This window comes from Myiozetetes cayanensis, unplaced genomic scaffold (assembly GCF_022539395.1).
Source record: "Myiozetetes cayanensis isolate MyiCay16 unplaced genomic scaffold, myiCay2020 scf32, whole genome shotgun sequence".
NCBI classification, from domain to species: Eukaryota; Metazoa; Chordata; class Aves; order Passeriformes; family Tyrannidae; genus Myiozetetes; species Myiozetetes cayanensis.
The window spans coordinates 1,204,091-1,223,857 of NW_026087544.1; the positions used below are offsets into that span (position 1 = coordinate 1,204,091).

General features: G+C 60.0%; 2 protein-coding genes across 2 annotated transcripts; one reads left to right on the forward strand and one right to left on the reverse strand.

Annotated features, from left to right (window-relative positions):
- Positions 1–381: 381 nt before the first annotated feature.
- On the forward strand, positions 382–4,740 carry BTG2 (BTG anti-proliferation factor 2). The gene is made up of 2 exons (XM_050326968.1): positions 382–619; positions 1,608–4,740. Exons 1-2 carry the CDS (start codon positions 460–462, stop codon positions 1,940–1,942), a joined length of 495 nt encoding a protein of 164 aa, XP_050182925.1. The 5' UTR covers positions 382–459; the 3' UTR covers positions 1,943–4,740.
- An 8,738-nt stretch (positions 4,741–13,478) lies between these two features.
- On the reverse strand, positions 13,479–19,516 carry FMOD (fibromodulin). The gene is made up of 3 exons (XM_050326967.1): positions 19,397–19,516; positions 16,090–17,094; positions 13,479–14,698 (listed from the first exon to the last, which is right to left on the reverse strand). The coding sequence occupies exons 2-3, from the start codon at positions 17,078–17,080 to the stop codon at positions 14,547–14,549; spliced, it is 1,143 nt and encodes a 380-aa protein (XP_050182924.1). The 5' UTR covers positions 17,081–17,094; positions 19,397–19,516; the 3' UTR covers positions 13,479–14,546.
- Positions 19,517–19,767: the final 251 nt, after the last annotated feature.

Consider the following 19,767-nt stretch of genomic DNA (forward strand, 5'->3'; position numbering starts at 1 on the left):
GGGTGACTGCCCGGGAGCCGCAATCCCGCGATCTCCGGAGCGCACGGGGGCCGTGCCGCGGGTGGGGAGGGGTGTGTGTCCCTGTCGTGTCCCTGTCGCGTCCCTGTCGTGTCCCTGTCGCGTCCCTGTCGCGTTCCTGTCCCGTCCTTGTCCCTTGTCCCCCCCCCGGGTCACCCCGAACCTGCCCCGTAACCGCCCCCCCTCGCGCTGTGACGTCACCGCTCCCCGCGCGCTGAGCTCACGCGCTATTAGCATACCGCGATTTGCATACTCCTCATTTGCATGGGGCCGCAGCCAATGGGATCGCGCCGCCGCCGCGGCCCCGCCCCCGTCCCCGGCCGGGCATAAGGCGCGCGCGGCGCCGGCGGCGCAGAACGGGCGGAGCGGAGCGCTCGGAGCGGGACCCCCGACCCCGACGGGACATCCCCTCCCGGGAACCCCCTCGACCCCAGCGCCGGGATGAGCCACCGCCACGGCCCCCGCCGCGGGCCCCGCGCCGACATGGTGCCCGAGATCGCCGCCGCCGTCGGCTTCGTGTCCAGCCTGCTGCGCACGCGGGGCTGCGTCAGCGAGCAGCAGCTCCAGGTCTTCAGCGGGGCGCTGCGGGAGGCGCTCGCAGGTGAGTGCGGCGAGAGAAGCCCGCTCGTGTCCGGGCTCCTCCTGTCCCCCTCGGGGCCAGGCGCCCACTGGTGTCCTTCCCCGGTGCTGCCTGTGTTGCTCCCAGAACCGGGTGTCCGTCTCCAGGTGCCCCACCGTGTGGCTCCCAGGATCCGGGATAGGACCGAGTGTCCTCCGGATGCCCCCTCTTGTGTTGCTCCCAGGACCGGTGTCCCTCCCTGCGTTCCCACCTGTGTCCCCTGAGGTCGGGCACACATCGGCGCCTTTCCCTGACACCCGGCTGTGCCACCCTTGACGCCGGATACCTCTTCGTGCCTTTGCCTGGGTGCCCACCCGTGTCCCCCTGGGGACTGACACCCATCTGTGTGAGCCCAGGGCAGCCACCTGTGTCCCTGTGGGGTGATGGGTGAAACTGCCTCAGCCTGGGATTGAGCAGATCCCCTGCCCGGTCTCCGAGGGCTTTGTGCGCCGTTTTGGAGCCCTCCTTGGTGACGGTTGATCAGACGATCCCAAGCCGGTCTGTGCCCCCTCCCTGTGTCAACAGTCTGGCACTCCCCTCCCCACGGGCATGTCTGGACTCGGCACGAACTGGGTGGTTCAGGTGTCCCCTCCCAGCCCGGCACTGCCGGGTGTTATCATCGCGAAGGAGGGATGGTTTGTTTGTTGCTGTGCTCAGATAAGAGGTAGTAAAGTGCTCCTGAACTTAGAGAACGACCTGGATGTTGCTCCCGGGCCGCGGTGCTTTGGGGTGGGTGATACGGTATCTGCCCCGGCCACCCCGGCAGCGTTGGGGTCCCTGCACTGCCCTCCGGGGGTTTGTAGGACCCGAGGAGCTGCACCTTGGAACACGCGGTGACCAAAGGGTCCATCCTAAGCAGCACTCCCGAGGAGCCCTGAGCTCCCTCCAGGAGCTGTGGGAGCCCTCGGGACGGCAGCGGGACACAGCCCTCCTCCACGCCTGCTCACCGCCCCTGTCGCTTCCCTTGCAGAGCACTACAAACACCACTGGTTCCCCGAGAAACCCTTCAAAGGCTCCGGGTACCGCTGCATCCGGATCAACCACAAAATGGACCCCATTATCAGCAAGGCAGCGAGCCAGATCGGACTGAGCCTCCCGCAGCTCTACCAGCTCCTGCCCAGCGAGCTCACGCTCTGGGTGGACCCCTACGAGGTCTCCTATCGCATCGGCGAGGACGGGTCCATCTGTGTCTTGTACGAGGCCACCAAGCCCCCCAGCTCCTACGGGATGCTCACCTGCAAGAACCAGATGATGCTGGGCCGCACCAGTCCTTCCAAAAACTACATCATGACTGTCTCCAGCTAAATACTCCTCTTGTCCTTACACTGCCAAGACACAGGCTACTGTAATACCTCACCCGAGGATCTATTTTTAAGATGAAGAGCTATTTATATTTTTTAAAAAAATCCAAGAAAATCCAAAATTAAAATATCGGGCGCCGCTCTGAACAGAGGCGGGGCTCCAGGTGCCTTTTTTAAAGCTGTTGCAAGCTTGTGAGTTTTTCTTATGAAGCCGATATCTACCTAATTAGTGTTGGATGGCGATTTTGGGCTGGCTTGCTCACTTGGGCAGCTTGGAATGGAGGATGAGGGGGAAGAGCCAGGCTGGGAAGTGTGGCTGGTGGTGGGAGATGTGTCACCTTCTCCCCATCCTGGTTCCCAGCGCTACTGCTGTATCACCAGGTACTGCAGTAGTGCTGAGAAGGGGGGAAGGAGGTGCTGCCTTTCCTTCACTGCCCCACTCCCCAGCTGGTTTGATGTCTCTGGGGCCTGGATGTAGTTTTGGGGGAGCCTTGCCTCGGGGCTGGGTGATGCTGGGGACCCTGGGATCCCTCTCCTTTGCTCTCACACATCTCCTGGACCTACTCGGTGAGTGTTCAGCTCTGCTCTGCCCCACTCCCAGCACAGCGAGGGGAGCTTGCCCTGCCTCCAACCCCTCCGCCTTTCCTGTCCACTGCTGGACTGGAAGGGCCACCCTGGAAGTGGAGCAAGGCAGAGGTGCACTGGGGGTGCCCAGGATGAGTCGTGCAGCTGCTGTGGTGGCACTGGAGGACTGTTTTCCCTGGTGCTCCCAGTCCCTGGCTGTCACCCACGCTGCACGCGGAGCCGGGTGCTCCAGACCCCGGGACCAGCACGGAACAGCTGGGAATTACAAAGCCTTTCTGCTCTGTGTGGCTCAGACATCAGCCCAGACCTGCTCTTGTGTGGCCTCTGAGTGCTCCTGGGTGGGGGCTTGGCCTCCTGCCTGCACAGGTTGCCCAATCCAGCGCTCCTGACTTGAGTGTCACTTCTCCAGAAGAGCTGAAGCAACTCTCCCTGTGCTGTAGAGGTTGGTGTTTGAGAACCCCTTTGCTGCCCTATTTCTTAAAATCAGAAGTACTGGGGGGCTCTTCCCCCTCTGTGTGGGATGCTCAGATGCTTTGGTGTCCTAACTTTGCATTTAAAGTCACAGCACTTCCCTCTCCTCCCCTGTCCCTGGGACCTGTCTCCCCTGACTCCATGGTAAAGGGCATCGTTTGGTTCTGATCTCTTGGAACATAACTTTTGCACAATTAATGCCTGGTCCTGTGCTCTGCCTGTTCCAGCAAAGCTTCTTCTGCAGTCCCAGTGGAACCTGTGTTCAGGGAGAGTCTGCCCAGGGGTTCTTCAGGATTTGGCCTTTAAACTACAAATGGGGTGGGAGCTAAAGGGCTGCCCTAAACTTCACCTGCCCCTTGGGAAGGAGCCTTTACTGGGATATTTTTGTGTCCTTGGCCTTTTTACCAACCCACTGGTGCTCCTCCATTGATCCCAGGAGAAGGGATTGGAGCAGAGGGCATTGACATGGTTGGTTGTAGCAAAACTTCCCAGATTTGTCTCTCAGCACACTTACAACCTTCCTCTTTCCTGACCTGGCAGCTAACTGGCAAAACCAGAGTTGTTCCTGCCCAGCCTATGATGACTCAAGTTCTCAGACATTTGTGCAATATATTTCCAAATCTTGGGCTCTCTGGGAGAGGAAGGAAGCTCCCATCTGCCACAGTTCTTAGCTTGGTCTTTAATATATTTAGTAATTCAGTACAGCTCCCCAGCTCTGACTGCTAACAGTTCAGATTTTTGTAAGCTTCAAATCATCAATTCCAGAACTGGAAAATCAGCCTTGGTTCTTGAATGCTTTTTAAATGTCAAGTGGTTGGCTGTCCCTGAGCAGTAAGAGCAGAGTGTGGCCCTGGAGTTGCATCACTTCCCTCTGTGCCACTGAAACCTCTCACATCAGCAAAGCAGAAGCTGAAACAAAGCACTGGGGCTTTTCCCATAGTGAACTTGTGCAATAGGTGACCTCACCGAGAGGGGAGTGCTTGGAAACTTCCAAAAAGCAAATTCCCTTTTCAGGGAAGAGGGATCTCAGTGCTTTTTGGAGTCCTCACTTGACCTGCTTACGTGGAAAGCCCATGATGAGACCTGCACCCAGCAGGAGCTTTGCTGGGCTCCTCAGCTGGGTGTGGAGGCTCCTGAAGGCTGGTACTTCCTTGGGTTGCAATTTGTCAGGATCAAAGCAGTCTTAAGATTTACACCCCCTTTTTAACTCTATTCCCTCCCTCTTCCCAGAAGAGTTTTCCAGGAACAACAGCCCCCACCAAAGGAATACACTATAACTGCTCCTAAAGTGCCCCCACCTCCAGAACCAAAATAGCCTCATTCTTCTTGTCCCTGGTGTGGAGGAGCCTCATGTTAAAGGTGTCTGTTTGTAGCTTCAAAACCAACCAAACTTGGGTATAATCCCTTTCTCTTGTAGCTGGTTACATGTAAAAGCTGTGAATTCGTGTGCTCTGTTGCCTTCTGCCTACAAGCCTGATGTTCACCTGCAGAGCCGAGTGATGTGGAGTTTGAGACAGTGTATTGGAGGGGTTTTCTGTGGGGTTTTGTTTTTTTTTTTTTTTTACCAAGCTGGACTGTTGAACGGGACCTGCTTTTTGTATTTGGTTGAAAATGGTAGAAAGTCTGTAAGGACTTGGAGGAGGGAGTGGGTGGTTACTAATGTACAGTAGTATTTTATATCCAGAGTGTACAGATCCTTTGACAGATGGATGCTTTTGTTACTTTAATAAAAATGTAGCATTATAACCAAGCCCTGTGTTCTTCCTGGGAGCTGCCCTGTGCTGGTGGAGAGGGTGAGGGTTGGGATGGCAGCCCAGATCCCACACTGGGAATGCCATGGGCTCGGCTGGAGTGTGGGTGACTGCGAATATCCGGCTGCGTCACGGGGGAGGTTTAGCAAAAAGCTGCTTAGTCAACGTGCTGACTCCAAAGCTGACCCTCTAAACTCCAGGAATTAAGGCTGGGAATTGGTCTGATGACTAATGCCGGGCTGTGGGTGTCCTGCCCTTCTCCTTCCCCATGCTGGGCTCTGGCTTGGGCAGAAGGGGATTAATTCTAGGCTGGATTGTGGAAATCCCGCAGGAAGGGGTGATGGACCCGCCTGCCAGACCTCTTATCCCACCTAGGAACAGCTCCAATGGAGTCTGGGAAAGAAGGGATTAATGGTCTGAGGGAGCCATGGGGCGGTTCCTGGTGAAGCCTCCCTGCCCCCGCCGTCCCTCCGGGGTGACTGAGCCAGCGCAGGAGGAAGGGCGAGGGATCACTGGATTGCTCTGAGCCATGTGGGGGATGCTCTGGGCCTGTCACGATAAAGGCACCCGGGGCTGAGTCACGGCAGATCCTGTTTTGGCTGCGTCGGAGAGGGTGGTGACCTCAGTACGGAGCTGTGACCCTGATCCCCGGGACAGGGACCCTCTCTGTGAGCAGACCTGGCTAAATCAGCTTCTGCTGCTTTTGATGCAAAGCTCCATTTTTAAGGAGCTCAGGAGGGCTTGAGTTGCAGCCTGCCAGTGTCCCTCTGACCCACCCCAGACTGCTCCCTGTGCCCTCCCGGAGTGGGGATGCCAAGGGGGGCCAGGCCCTGGTCCCACCGCTCTCCCTGGAGAGGGCAAAGCAGCCTCCTCCCCTCCTGCCTGTGTCACAACGTGCCACCTCCCAGAGGAACACAATTTGTGGGCGGATTTGGGTGCTCGGTCAGAGCCGCTCCTGTTTGAGCTCATCCCTTCATTAGTTTGCATAAACACACCCGAACTGCTGCTGCTTGTGAAACAGGGCTGGTGGGGAGGGACGGGCGGTTCGGCTGCTGATTAGCTGGGGAGTCACCCGTGTTCAAAGGCTTGGGGAAGTCAGGTGATGGTGGCCTTCCTCCCTCTGGCTTGTCCAAACCAGCGTGGGCTGCCAGGACATGATCCCGGGCTCCAGGCCCATTCCCAGGCTGGTGCACTCCGTGCCATGGCCAGCCCGGCGTGCTGTGACCTGTGCCTGGCATTTGGGCCAGCAGGCAGAGCCAAGCTCATCTGAAATTTGGGCTGCTCCCAGCCAAGATAAAAATACAGCTCTTACGCCATGGATTGGAGCGAGGAGTCAGCGCTTGGCACAGCCAGACCCCCCCCCCAGCCTGTGGGTCCCTGACGTAGCTGCTATTTTTATCTTGCTTGTCATTTTTGTTCTGGTAGGATCTGGACAGCTCAGGTACAAGCTGGGTTAGTGTTGTGCATCTGTATTTGCCCCTCAAAGCTCTTCCTAGGCCTTCTGAGATCCTTGAGCACATCCAAGGTCCTTGAGGATTGACACAGGGAACGTGGAGTCACAGCTGGAGTGTGTGCTGGGGACATGGATGCCCCCAAACTGCTGGGAGCAGCTCTGGAAAAGACTGAAAGTAGCTAAATCCACGCTCCTCCACCTGTTGGAATCTTGGCTCAGTGTCTGCTGCTGGGTTTCTGCTGGGATTTTTGTATCCAGACAGGGCAGGGAAGTGTCCTATCCCCGGAGCCTGGGTCAGACGCTGTAATCAGAGAGCCGTGTGTTGCACAAACGAGTGTTTGCCTTTGCTGTGCCCTGGGTGAGAGCTCAGCCTTTGCCTGGCACACATGGCCATGTGTTTGGTTGGTTTGTGGGTGTTATGTGTTCCCTTCCCTGGGGTCCCTTGAGCAGAAATTGGGCATTTCTCAGTTCTGAGTTACCACAAGAGCAACATCAGCATTTAGGATGTGAAAGCGCTCGTTGGGGCTATTTCTGCTCTTCCCACAGGGCCCAAACCTCGTCGCCCATCAGTCCTCTTGTCACCACCCCTGCCCACCCTGGAGCAGGGAAAGGAGCCAGGTCCCTTCCAAACAGGACAGGCTGCTCAGAAGGGAGCGAGGTGAGAGGGGACGGGGCAGCACCACAGCTCTGCGTTTCCCCTGGTGCAGCTGGAGGAGGGGCAGAAGCGAAACCGGGCGCCCTGAGCCTCCCCCCGCACCCACGGGCTCGGCCTCTGCCAGGTGCTTCCTGCCCTCGTTATCTGCTGGCAGGGCATGGCAAGGACCGGCTCTTTCAGCTCAGCTGGGGCCAATCCAGCACTCCCTGGGCGCAGCCACACTCGCTGTATCTGGGCAGACAGAGCCGGCAGCGCCCAGACCCACCCTGGGAACGGGGGGAGCTGCAGGCCCGGGGGTGCTCCCTCACCTGCGGTGCTCCGGAGCCTGGATGAGCTACCCAGGATCCACCGGAGCTGCAGGAACTCTGCAAGCACGTGGCCTGGCAACGGGGTGGTGATTTGTGGGGTTTGGAGGGGTTGGTGCTGTGCCAAGCCCGCAGCATTTTGGGCTGGGGCACTTCCAGCGCGCTCCGGCATCGCCGCTGCCTGTGCCGGCAGCCTCTGGCACCGGCAAACTCCGGCATGCCCCGTGTTTGCTGCCACAGTGGAGCCCCCACGCCAGCCCTGCACCCCACAGGGTTAGAGCCAAGCTCTTCCCAAGCCCCCGGGCCACAGCCAGGCACGGGGTCAGGATCGGTGTTGGCACATGGGCTCCTGTTGGATTCTGTCCCTTGGCTGGGATGTCAGAGCCATTCCTGGCTGGGGACTGCTCTCCCTGTCTGCCCTTCCTCCTGACAGACCTTCCTCTCCCTCCTCTTCCCCGGCCCAGCTCTCTGGCCTCCCTTTGCCCCTGCGCAGTGGCCAAGGCCAGACCTTGAGCTCTCCAAGGCCACGACCCATCTCATCTCCACGTGTCCACCCCCGAGCACCCCAACAGCCTCACACTCCCCAAACCAGCACCAAGGAAAAGGCACCAACTGCTCTGCCTTCCCAATCCTTGCTAAAAACTGAGCCACCCGATGGAAAACCCCCCTCCTTCCTCCCCAGAGGTCACGGGCAGATGCGGGTGTGTCACAGCCGCCTCCCCCGCGGTGGCTGCGCTTGGAGGGGCTCCAGCGGCAGATGGGGCGGGCGGTGGCTGTGCCTAACGCTGGCTTGAAACAAAAAACCTCCCCCCAAACAACCACAAAACCTGTCGGCAGCTCCAGCCCCAGCCTTGGCTCTGTTCCCTGCCCGCTCCCTGCCTCCCCTGCCAGCTTTTGGGCAGGAGCGGACGTGGAGCGGGCACTGCGCAGAATTCCAGACAGGGAGAGGGGAAGGGGGTCCCCAAAAGGGAGTGGGGGTCTGCTGCTGCTGCCCCCTGACCCTGGGAGAGGCTGGGGATAGGGTACACCCTGGGAGAGGTCATCCCCCCTCGAGGTGGGCAGCTGGAACGGGAGAGAAGTGGGGTCTGGGGAGGGACAGCCCACCCTGGCCCTGCAGTGGGTCCCCGCATCTCCCCACTGCTGGGGTGTCACCAAGGGGTTTGGGGGTCCTGGAGGCCAACTTGTCCCAGCCCTCCCCTGCTGTGAGTGCCTGGGTGAGGGTCTGCTGGGGCTGGGCCAGATGGGCAGGGGGAGAGGAGCCACTTCAGCTGCTTTTTTGTTTCCACTGAGCATCCCATGGGGAGATCCATCCCCATCCCCACCCCATCCCCATCTCCATCCCCATCCCCATCCCCATCCCCATCCCCATCCCCATCCCCATCCCCATCCCCATCCCCATCCCCATCCTCATCCCCATCCCCATCCCGGCCCCTCCACAGCGGCTGCTCCCAGCACTGGGGTCGCTTCCAACGCTCCCATTTATGACCTGGTGGGGATAAAAGGGGCTTGTTGGCGGCAGCGAGCAACTGGTGTGCGGGGCCAACTGTTGCCATCTGTCTGCTGGGGTGGGGGGGCCCGGCGGGGCTGGGGCCGAGCCGGGGCCGCGGTTTTGTTTCTCCTTTCATGCACCACTAAACTTTGCACCTTTTGTTTCCCAGAGAAGGGCTGAGAGCCGGGAGAAAAGAGGCCTCAGCGCCGCACGGGTCAGGGCAGAGCTCGCTCTGCTCGCCAGGGGGGCTGTGTACGACTCCTATTCTGTATTGTAATAGTAATTATTGCCGTTTGAGGGGTCTGTCGGGGTCGGGCAATTCAGTGCTGAGCCCCCTCAACCCCATCCCTGTGCCACACCCTGGGAGAGAAGCGTCCTGACATGTCCAGTGCCACAGTGGGCAGAACCCACCCCTGCTGGTGCCGGTGGGGGCAGCCCTTGGGGACCCCAGGCTGGGTGGCTTTGGAGTGACAACCATGCCCTGGCATCCCTGAGGAGTGCTGGGCACCATGCCCTGTCCCCAGCTGAAGCTGTGCCCCCACCCCTGACAGACCCCACGCCCTGGCAGTGGCAGTGAGGAGAGGGCAGGGCACAGGCAGCAGGATGGTGGGAGCTGCCAGAGGCTGCATTCACTTCCTCGGGGCAGTTCTCCTTCCCCTGGAGCCGTGTCTGGGATGGGAACGCAGAGCCCGGGGCAGGTCCCAGCCCTGTGTGAGTCCCAGCAGCTGCCTGGGTTTGTTCAGGGCTTTGAGTCCCTGCTTTGCTCGGCATCTGCTTCCTGCTGGGCCACATCTCTGGGCCCAGCCTGGAGCTGGTGGCTGGGACGGGCCCTGCCTGGCTGGGGGAACATGTTCCCAGCTCCTGGGAGCACTGGGGGGGCTCAGGGGCTCCCCCCTCTGCCACGTCTCCAGGAGTCACACCAGGAGTGTCCCACAGGCTGCATCCAAACTCCACAGGCGGTGTGAGAGGTGCTGTGTGTCCCTTGTGCATCTCCCCCCTTCCCATGGATACCAAAGCTATGGAGAACCCCTGCCAGTCCGGGCTGGCTCTGACAAGGCAGATGGAGAAGGATTTAAGGGTGACACTGGGATCTGTGCCCCAGGACCTGCCAGCTCATGTAGGGATATTTTGGGACATCCAAACATCCAGGCTGGTACCTGCTGTATCCCCTCTGCCAGGGCCACTCGTCCCTGTGGGGATCCCTGTGGGTGTCCCTGTGCCTGGCACAGCAGTGCCCTGCTCCACAGGGATGGGGCAGCTCTCGGTGTCACTGCTGGGGGGACACAACACCCAGTGAATGCAACACCCGCTCCTTTGGGGAACGGCCAGGAGATATCAGTGGGAACCAGTTGGAGTAAACAATCTCCCTGAGCCCCTGTCCCGGCGTTCCCAGCTGCCAGACGAAGGGCGAGGCCCCTCTTCCCTCTGACAATGCCCTTTTACCAGGGAGTCTGTGCCTATTATAGCGCCGGATAAAACCGGGAAGGGGAAGGGCTGAGCGGAGCAGCTGCCCCGGCCCACTCGGGCGCTGCTTTGTTGTCATTAAAAGGCTGGATTGGGATGGGACGTGGCTGTGGGGGCTGTGGGGCTGCCTCAAAGCTTGTGCCCCCTCCCAGCCCCCACAGGGGGATTCCACAAAGGGTCTGGCTGAGACCTGCCCCAGCAAGTTCCCCCTGGGTGATCAGCACAGAGCAGGGTGCGATTTTGGGGGGCAGCCCAGAGACGTGGAGCCTGCCGGGGGTCTGAGCTCTGCTGGGCTGAGAATTCCTTTTTCTTCCTTTCTCCCTTTGGAATGAGTTTGGTGATGGGGTCCATCTCCATCTCCAAGGCCGTGCTCGTGGATCCCATGGATGTCTGTGGTGTCAGATCAACCTTCCTAGTGCCAACCCGAAATCCTGCTGGGGCAGGAGGAGGGAGAGGAGTGATGCTGAGCCAGTACCCCCCAAACCCAGCCCCACCCTGTGAGCCCCCGGGGCTGTGCCAGCCCCCAGCAGCTTTAGGGGCTGTGGCAGGGCTGGGATGTGGGGGCCACGCTGCCTTTTGCAGCGGAGACAAAGCCTGGCTTGATATTTATGGCACGTGCGGCGGGAGCGTGGGGTGAGCGGGGCTGGGGACAGATGGCCGGGGAACAAAAGGGGAGGCAAGAATGGGAGCTGAACAGATTGGGAATTTCCTGCCCAAACCTCTCCCCTGTGCCCAGACACTTCTGGGGGCGCGTGGGGAACAAGGACACCTTCCCCCCCAGTGTTCCCCCCGAAACATTCGGCCCCTTCGGGGGGACAGACCCCCTACATGCTCCAGTCCCCAAGCTACTCATCCTCCCAGAGTGGGTGGAGAGAAAAATCCCCAAATCCCCAAATCCCAGCTCTTTTTGCTCCTGATGTAGAGCTGTGAGACCAGGACCCCCCCCATTCCCCCAAGGCTCAGCCTGTTCCTCTGTGAAACGGGGGTGGGGGGTCTCTGTGCTGGGCCCCTCCCTGGCGTCTTTTCTCGCTGCCTCCACAGTTTTCTTATCTCTTCCACATCAACGTGGCAGCTGCTGCAGCCAGAGCCCAGCAGCTTATTAATAATCAGCTTTTATTGCTGGCCCTGGCACGGCCGTAAAGGGCCCGGGGTGGTGGCACCGGGACCTGCCCACCCTGCCCTTTGTTCCCAAGACTGCCCCCCACGAGACAGAGTTTGGGTTGAATCTGAGCAGAATCGAGCAAAGGGAAGCACTGGAGGACGTGACACTTCCCTGGGCCGTGACTGCAAACACTCCCACGCTCGGTTTGGGGCACGGGGACGTGTCCAGAGCTCGTGTCCCTGGGCTGGGGGAGATGTTCTGCCCCACCCTGGGCCCCTCTGGCAGCGCTGGGGCAAACCCAGAACCTGCTGCCTCGATGCTGCTGCTTTTTTGTTTTTTTTTCTGTGCTTCTCCAAAGGAAAATATTTTGAGGGGTTGTTTTTAAACAGAAATTTGCACTTCCTGAGGAAACATCCTAAAGGGATGTTTACAAACAGTCTGGGAAGTGTTGGAGCTGAGGGATGATGTGAAGGGGGAGAGGGGGAAAAGGCAAGGGGAGGAATAGAATAGAGAAAAAAGGTGGGAAGAAGTGGAGGTGGAGTCTGGGGGTTGCAGGGGAGCTCTGGAGAAATCCTGCCTGACCCCATGGGGGGCACCCAGTGGGAGCTGCTGCTTTTTGGTGTCTCGTGCAGGGACAGCCCCAAGGTGGGTGCCCAGGTCCAAACCCCTGGTGATGGGGAGAGGCCTTGGGAGAACCCCACAGTCCAGATGTGACCTCGAGGGGCTGCAGCTGCTGGTACCCCCTGCAGCAGCCCCCAAAGCCCCCCTGCTCAGGGCTCACCTTCAGAGGGGCTGGGGAGGATGGTTTTTGGGTCGGTTTGGGGCTTCCCCCTCCTTATCCTGCTCTGTGGATCCGGACAAAGCCCTGAACTCCCCCCTCCTCCTCCTCCTTCCTGGTGGGATTTGGGCTGCTGGGGCCCCCTGGACCCCTCAGCTCCTCCCAGCAACAGGAGGAGGAGGAGGAAGGGGATGAGGAGGGGGGCCAAGCCCCCTTCCCTGCCATTCCCACCACAACAAGGCAGAGATTGGGCGCCTGTGGGCTCGCCCAGGACCAATGGGGTCTCTCTCTTTCTTTTGGGGAGGGGGAGAAGCAGGGCAGGGGGTTGCCCTGACCCTCTGCCCCCTCACCTCCCCCTGGCTGGTGTAAATCAGCAATCCCATGGCCCTGCCTGGATGAAGCAGCTGCTGGAGGAGTGTTGGAGCTGCTCCTCCTGGGTTTTGTTTGCTCCCCTCAAATCCTCCCTCCCCTCAGACTCTCCTTCCCGTGTCCCTCCTGGGCTTGCCCACCTCGCAACCCCCCCAGCCCCTCTGGCTCCTGCAGGCTGTGTTTTGGGAAGGAGTGTGGGTGCTCTGGGGCACAGACCTGAACTTGGGACCAGGAGGAGGTGGGTGTCAGCAAATCCTCACCGTGCTGGGCACCCCTGGGTGCAGGGCAGCTCCCAAACCTGGGTGCTGATCCTTGGGGATGCAACTTTGGGGAGGAAAAGTCAGGGCCACCCTTCCAGCCTGGAGAGGACCTCTTGTGACAGGCAGTGCCAACATCCAGTGATGCTCCTGAGGTCCTTGGCCAGCTGGGCATGTGGTGGGACCCCAAAGGAGGGGTCCCCAATCCCGGTGCCTCCAGGAGGATTTGGATCTCTGCAGGGAGTGGTTTTTGGCTGTGGGAGGCTGGGATGAGGATGGGGGTGTCCCTGTGCTGCCCTGGGATGCGGGAGGGGATGGGGAAGGGGTGGCCCAAGGGGATGGAGTGGGAGTGGGATCTTCTGGCCTCTCCTTCTGCCTGGCTCCTGCAGGAGCCTTGGCTGGAGCTGGGGGGCTGCCCCCAGCCAGGGACCAGGGATTTTTGGGGAGCCCATCCCCTGCATCCCATAGAGTGCCCGCGGGCTCTGCCTCCCTGGCTGCTCCCAGCCTGGAGCCGGAGGAGCCCATGGGCTGGGAAATGGCACTTTCTGGTCCCCTCCGCGTGAAATTACCACTTTTTAATCAGCCTCCAGCTCAGCTGCTAAAAACCGGCAGTGCTGAAGCCCCGAGAACACCCGGAAAACAACACCCAGCGGTGCCGCCCGCCCTCCCTCTCTCCGCTCACACCTTTCCAGGCGTATTTTCCCTTCTGCGAATGTCCTCGCAGGGACCCCCCCGGGATGCGGTGGAGCGGCAGCTCCGCGGTGTGAGGAAGGCACATGCCATGTCTGCCACAGCCACTAGTCGGCAATTCCAGCCTGGATTACGGCTGGGAAAAGATGTGGCCTGCGAGAAGGGAGGCTGCGGTGCTCGGAGCAGCCCCGAGCGGCGGCTCCTCAGACGCGCTCGGTGCAGTTTAGGAAGGGCTTTATTGGTCGGTTTGGTGCCTACAGTTCATGCTGGGGTGGGGGGTTCAGGGGGTCTCGGGGGCGGTTTTGCTCTTTGCATGCAGGTACAACGCGGAGGGTCGGGGTGACCCCTGCAGGTCATCCCCAAAGCTCAGCTGCCCCTTAGGTCCTCGGACTGAACTGCCCAAGGGTCCCACTTGGGTGGGTTTGGTGGATTCAAACGTGCTGTGGGTGCACGTGGTACCGCGGGAATTTTTTTTGGGGGTGGGTTAATTGGGATACTTTGGCTGCCTGGGCAGAGAGGGAGCTCAGAGCCAAGCTGGGGGTGCCCAGGCAGCTGGGGGTGACAGCACCAGGAATTTCCACATCCCTCAACCCCCATCCTGCCCTGAGCCGGTGGGCTGGAAGGAAGATTTGAGACCTGTAACCAGGCTGTTCCTCAGGGGGTTTCTCTCTGACTCCAGCAGCAGGAAAGGTTCCTCTCTTTTAATTCTGGAGCAGGAGGCTGATGGAAGAGGGGGGAAATGGAGGGGAAGGAGTGGATTTGTTCTTCCTCATCCCAGACCGAGGGATGCTTCAGACTGATGTTTTAACCCTTTGCTCCTGCAGCTCCCAACCTCCTGGATGCTTCTCCCGTGGCCAGGGGATTCAGATCTGCTGGTTCTGCAGGACCCCCCCTCCCCGAACCCTCCCCATGGGGGTGGGATGCTCAGGGCCAGGTTTGAGAGGTGGGATGAGCCCCGTCCCCACTGCATCCCACCCAACCCAGGGGAGAAGGTGTGTGTGGGGTGGCTGTGGTGGGGTCAGAGGGGGATTGCTGCTGGCATCTGTCCCACCCTGCGTGGCTGGGGAGCCAGGAAGAGGAAGAATTCTGGGACGAGGAAGAATTTGGGGTCGAAAGGCTCCGGCTGACGGAGCCCCCTGATTGCACTACTGCGAAGCCAGGTCAGGCTGAGAAGCTGCACTGAGACGGGCTGAGGGTCTCCCCAGGGTCGGGGGAGCCAAGTCCTGAGGGTGGGAGGGGTCAGATCTCGATGACGGTGGCCCGGCGCAGGCACAGGGGGGCGTCGGGGGGCACCGCGTTCCGCTTGATCTCGTTCCCGTCGAGCCGCAGGACCTGGAGCCGGGAGTAGTTCATGACGTCCACCACGGAGCAGAAACTGCTGATGGAGAACTCTGGGGAGGAGAGAGGGTGGAGCTGAGCACAGGCCTCAGCCCCCTCCAGCCTCCCTGGTGGGGCTGGTTTTTGGGGGGCGATGTCAGAAATGGCAAAGGGGCTGCTGTGTCGGAGGTGTCGACCTCTGAGAGCTGGTTTATGTTAAGGTGGGCAGGGAAAAAATCAAGGCAACCCCAAATCACTGTGAATTCAGACTCAACACGCTCCTCTCTTAAACTGAAAGGGTTCCTGATGCTCCTGGCTGCAGGCAGAAGGAGCAGGCAGGTTTGTGCCCATCCAAGGGTTTGGAAGCAGGTCCTTGGCTCTGTTGCCCAGCTGGGATGGAGCTCAGAGGGTGGAGTAGGATGGAAAACATTGCCTTTCATCAGGAATTGCCTCTGCAGCCTCTTTTTGAGCCTTCACAGGCTGCAGTCTCCATCCCCTGACCCCCCCTGGCCACCATGGGACCCCCAGGCAGCATGCCCAGGAGGAAGGATGTCCCTGTCCCCATCCAGACATCCCCTCTCTGTTCAAACGCTGCCAGCACCAGGCAGGGAAATTCCAGCCCAGCCCAGCCTGGGTTTGGGAGGAGGAGATGGAACAAACCCCAGCGTGCATTTTTTTTGTGCAGGATTTGGGACTAGAGGGCAGCAAAGCTCCAGGCCGGGATGCTGCTGGGGAAGGGGGACCCCTGAGCTCATGAACTGGGGGGCTGGAAGGGCACAGGCCCAGTCCAGGTGCACCCAGAGGGGTTGGTGCTGCCCAGCTGGCCCCGGGGGTGTGGGGAGGGTCAGTGGCAGAGGGTGCAGCGGGAGGAGAAGCGGCTGCCGAGCCCGAGCGGCTCCGTGGCATTTGTGGGCAGACGGCAACAGCTACAGATTTTGAAAGCAAACATTTGGGAATCTGTTCTTGTTTCTGTGTTTCTGTCAGTTCCCCGGTGCGGGGTTGTGTGTTTTCTCTGCAACACTGACACATCCCCGTCCCCAGCCCAGCCCTGGGACTCCAGATCCCAGGGGCTCCAGCGCCGCTCCGGGAGGGTCCTGCCCTTCAGGGTCTGGCAGGTGAGGGAGCAAGGCTGGATTTTTCCAGGAGATTGCTTGGGGGTTTATTTTTCTAGCTTATTCTTATAAATAGCAGCCCCAGAACAATCTGTTCCTGTTATTTATTTGTGTATTAAGTGGAGTGGATTTCAGTCCTGGCAGAAGATGCTGCGTGGAGGGCTCCGATCACTGAGAGCTCCCATCTGTCCCAGCCCCGGGCTGCAAATTCCACCTTCCTGCTCAAACCATGACCCCAGGCGGCTTCCCACAGGTTCTGCACCCCCACCTCCTCATCCCCTACTGCACCTCCATCCATCCCCTGCACCACCATCCCCTCTCCACCACGCCTTGGTTGGCACGTTCCTGCTCACCATTGATTTGGTTCCCCTGCAGGTAGAGGTTCTCGAGGTTGGTGTTGACCCGGGGGATCTTCTGGAGCCGGTTGTAGGAGAGGTCCAGCTCCAGGATGCTGCTGCTGTTGAAGGTGTTGGAGGAGAGGCCTTGGTTTGTCAGGCTGTTGTGGGACATCCGGACATAGAGCAGCCTGGGAGACACCTGGAAATAGTCATCAGGGATGGTGTTGATGTAGTTGTACTCTAGGTAAAGCTGTTCCAAGGACATTGGGAGCCCATCAGGGACTTTTCTGAGGTGGTTGTAGCTCAGATCAGCGAGGATCAAAGACTTGAGCCCTTTGAGGGAAGCCCCCATCTCAAAAATGAAGTTGTGGCTGAGGTACAGGGCTGTGAGGTTCTCCAGGCCCTCCAGAGCGTTGGAGGGCACCTTGGAGATCTGGTTGTAAGACAGGTGGAGCTCTCTCAGGGAGCGGGGCAGGGGGCTGGGCAGCTTGGTCAGGTTGTTGTTGTTCATGTACAGCCTCTCCAGGTTCTTGAGCTTCCCGAAGACCCTCTTGCCCATCCTCTCGCTGCTGATCTGGTTGTTGTGCAGCGCCAGCCACTCCAGCTCCGTGGCGTTGTCGAAGGCGCCCTCCTGGATGGCGGTGATGAGGTTGTTCTGGAAGTAGACGTACTTCATGCGGGAGGGCACAAAGGGCAGGTACCTCAGGTTGCGGGTGTCGCAGTACATGGCCGAGGAGAAGTTGGGGGGACAGTCACACTCCTGGGGGCACTGCCAGGAGGGCGCTTGCTGGGGCTCCGGGCCGGGCTCGGGCTCCGTGTCGGGCGCTGCGGGGTAGGAGTACACGTAGGGGGGACTCTCCTCCTCGTAGTAGGGCATGTAGTTGTAGGAGGCCACGCGGGACTGCCTCAGGTAGTACTGCAGCCATGCCAGGTCCTCCTCCTCATTGTACTGGCCCAGGCAGCCCCCGCAGAGCCCGGCCACGATGAGGACGGTGACCCAACACATGGTGCTGGAGGGACCTGCCGGGGGAGAGGTGGGGAGGAAACCATCAGCAGTGTAAAGTGTGATTCTGCAGGGCCCGGGAATGCAGCGGGGTGGGATGTGGGTGCTGGATGGGCTTGGTGGTGCTCGGCAGCAGGGCTGGAGAGCCAGAGGATCTGAGTGAATCCTACCCTGAAAAACCACAGCTGCTGACATCTCCTGTGTGCAGTTACCTGACCGTCCCCCTTTTCACCTCAAGGCTGTGAGAAACCTCCACCCCAGGGGAGATTTACCTGCAAAATCCTGGTTTATGGGTATTTCTGCTAGGAATGAGTAGAGGGTGGAGACCCACGGTCTGGATTTGTGTAAGGTCACACGAGGTTTGCTCTGAGGTGCCCCGGGGTTGGCTCTGCATGGGAGGGAGGAGAAGGAATTTGGATGCTCTCCAGCTGAGTGAATGAGAGGGAAAGCTGCCAGCTCAGGTTGATTTGGGAGCTCAAGGCGTGTTTTGATGGAGCTCAAGGCATCTTTCGGTGGAGCTCAAGGCATCTTTCAGGGAGCTATATTTATGCCACACTCGCAGGCGACACGACTCGCTGTGGGTTTCATCCAGCTCTCCCTTCCCCCATGAAAACGCAGGATGCTCAGGACTGATGTAAATCCTGGTAAACAAGTTCTGCCTTATTTTTGAAATGAAACCACTCCTAAGCTGAGATTTCCCCAGCTCAGCCCTGACAGCAGAAGGGGCAGCACCCGCTGGCCCCTCGGTGTGACCCGGGACAGGGAGCGTCACCAGACCTGGGGATGGGCTCTGCTTGTGACATCCAGTCACGAGGGCTGGGATCCAGGGGAGAGCAGGGCTGGGAGCTGGGAGCGAGGCCAAGCCATCCCTGACCCCCCTGGCTTGGCGTGGGCTTTGCAGCCACCCCATGCCATGCCCAGGGCACGGCAGTGCTGCAGCAGGAGGGACTCCAGGCACGGCTGTTCATCCCGGGATGAATGAGCGAGGCAGCTGGAAATCCCTCCAGGAAATGCGCAGGGCCGTGCTGTTGGGAGTGGGAGAGGAGTCGCTCCCTCCTGTGGCTCCTACATACGTGGCTGGGAGCTCATCCCTGCCAGCTCCAGGCCAGGGCTGAGCAGGGACCAGTGTCCCCCCTCGCCGTGCCAGGGGTGGCCGTGGGGTCACCTGGTGACCCCTCACCGTGTCCCCAGCCCACAGCACGGAGGGGGTGTCTGGCCTGGCAGACAAAGAGGGCACAGTTTGTGGGAGGCAGCGGCTGCCCTGGCACAGGAAGAAAAGAGGGATTGAGCTGGTGGTGGGCAGACATGGCTCCCTGGCTTTCTCCTCCTCTCCCTCCTTCCCCCTCTGTGTGGAAGCAGAGGAGACGTGATCCCTGGGGATGCTGTGTGCCACGGGGGAGCTTGGCAGTGGCAGAGGAGTTCCTCCTCCTCCTCCTCCTGCTGCTCCAGGGCACTGTGCCTGCTGACATACCAGAGCCGCCGGCTTCTCCAGCCATGCAGAGCCACTTGGCAGCCCCTTCCCAGGGGCCCCTCTGGGGCAGGACCCATCCACGGGGTCCCTCCACCTTTCCTAGTGCCTCTCTTCAACCTGCTGGTGACCCCAAGCCTGTCCCCAGCAGACACCACTGACCCTCTCTTCATTTGTGGGTGGCTTCTCCCCTCCCTGGGGGTCTTCATCCCGAGTTTTGGGGTGGGATCTGACCTGAGTGTTCCAGCCACGAGATCCATGTCACCTCCTGGTGTCCCTGCTCTGTGCCAGGGGCTGCTGAGCTAAGGGGGTCCGCTCCTCATTCCAAGAAGGAGCAGGTTTTGGAGCAGGGGGCTTTATGGACTGTGGCCATCCACGGACTCGGCCCATTGCTGCTGTGCCAGGCATGTAACCAGCTCCCCCTTTCCCTGGGAATGGGACGGGTATGGGGGCACTGCCAGCCCTGGATGTGCATGGGTGAAGGTGTCCAGCTCCCAGCAGTGGGCATGGGGCTGCCAGAGGGGCAGGAGGGGAGCTGGGTGGGATGGGAGGTGGGCAGGAGGGGAGATGGGCAGCGGGAGAAGTGGGCAGGAGGACAGGTGGGTGTGTTGGGAGATGGGCAGGAGGGGAGGTGGGTGGGATGAGAGGTGGGCAGCAGGAGAGGTGGGCAGGAGGGAAGGGCTTTCCCAGAGGTGTGGGAGCTCTGGCTCTTCCAGCTGTGCCACCCGTGTCGCTGGCATGTGCTTCCCGTGGCAGCCACGCGCCGGGCGAGGCACAGGTATGGAAATCAGGCTTCAGAAAAAAACCCAACAACAACAAAAACCCCCTAATAAATACAGAGCCGGACTTACCAAGGTGAGATCCTCCTCTCCAAAGCCTCGCTGTGCTGCTCTGGTGTGTCAAGCAGCATGGAGTGGCTCCCGAGCCGCACAGCCTGGTGCCCGCCCCAGATCCCAGAGCAAATATTGTGCTTGCAGGTCACGGGCTCGGCAGGGTTTTTGGGGAGTGACCTCCCAGCAGCAGCCAGTTTGCAGGAGAGACTGGAGAGACCCTAATGCTGTCTGGCGTTATAAATAACCTGCTTTTTCTTTCCTCCCTCTCCTCTCTCTCTCTCTCTCTCTCTCTCTCTCTCTCTCTCCCGTCTTTTCTCATAGGAGTGTTGGCACTTTTCAGGCTCTCTCTGTTTAACGACTTAGTGGAATTGGGATGTTGTTTTCAAAAG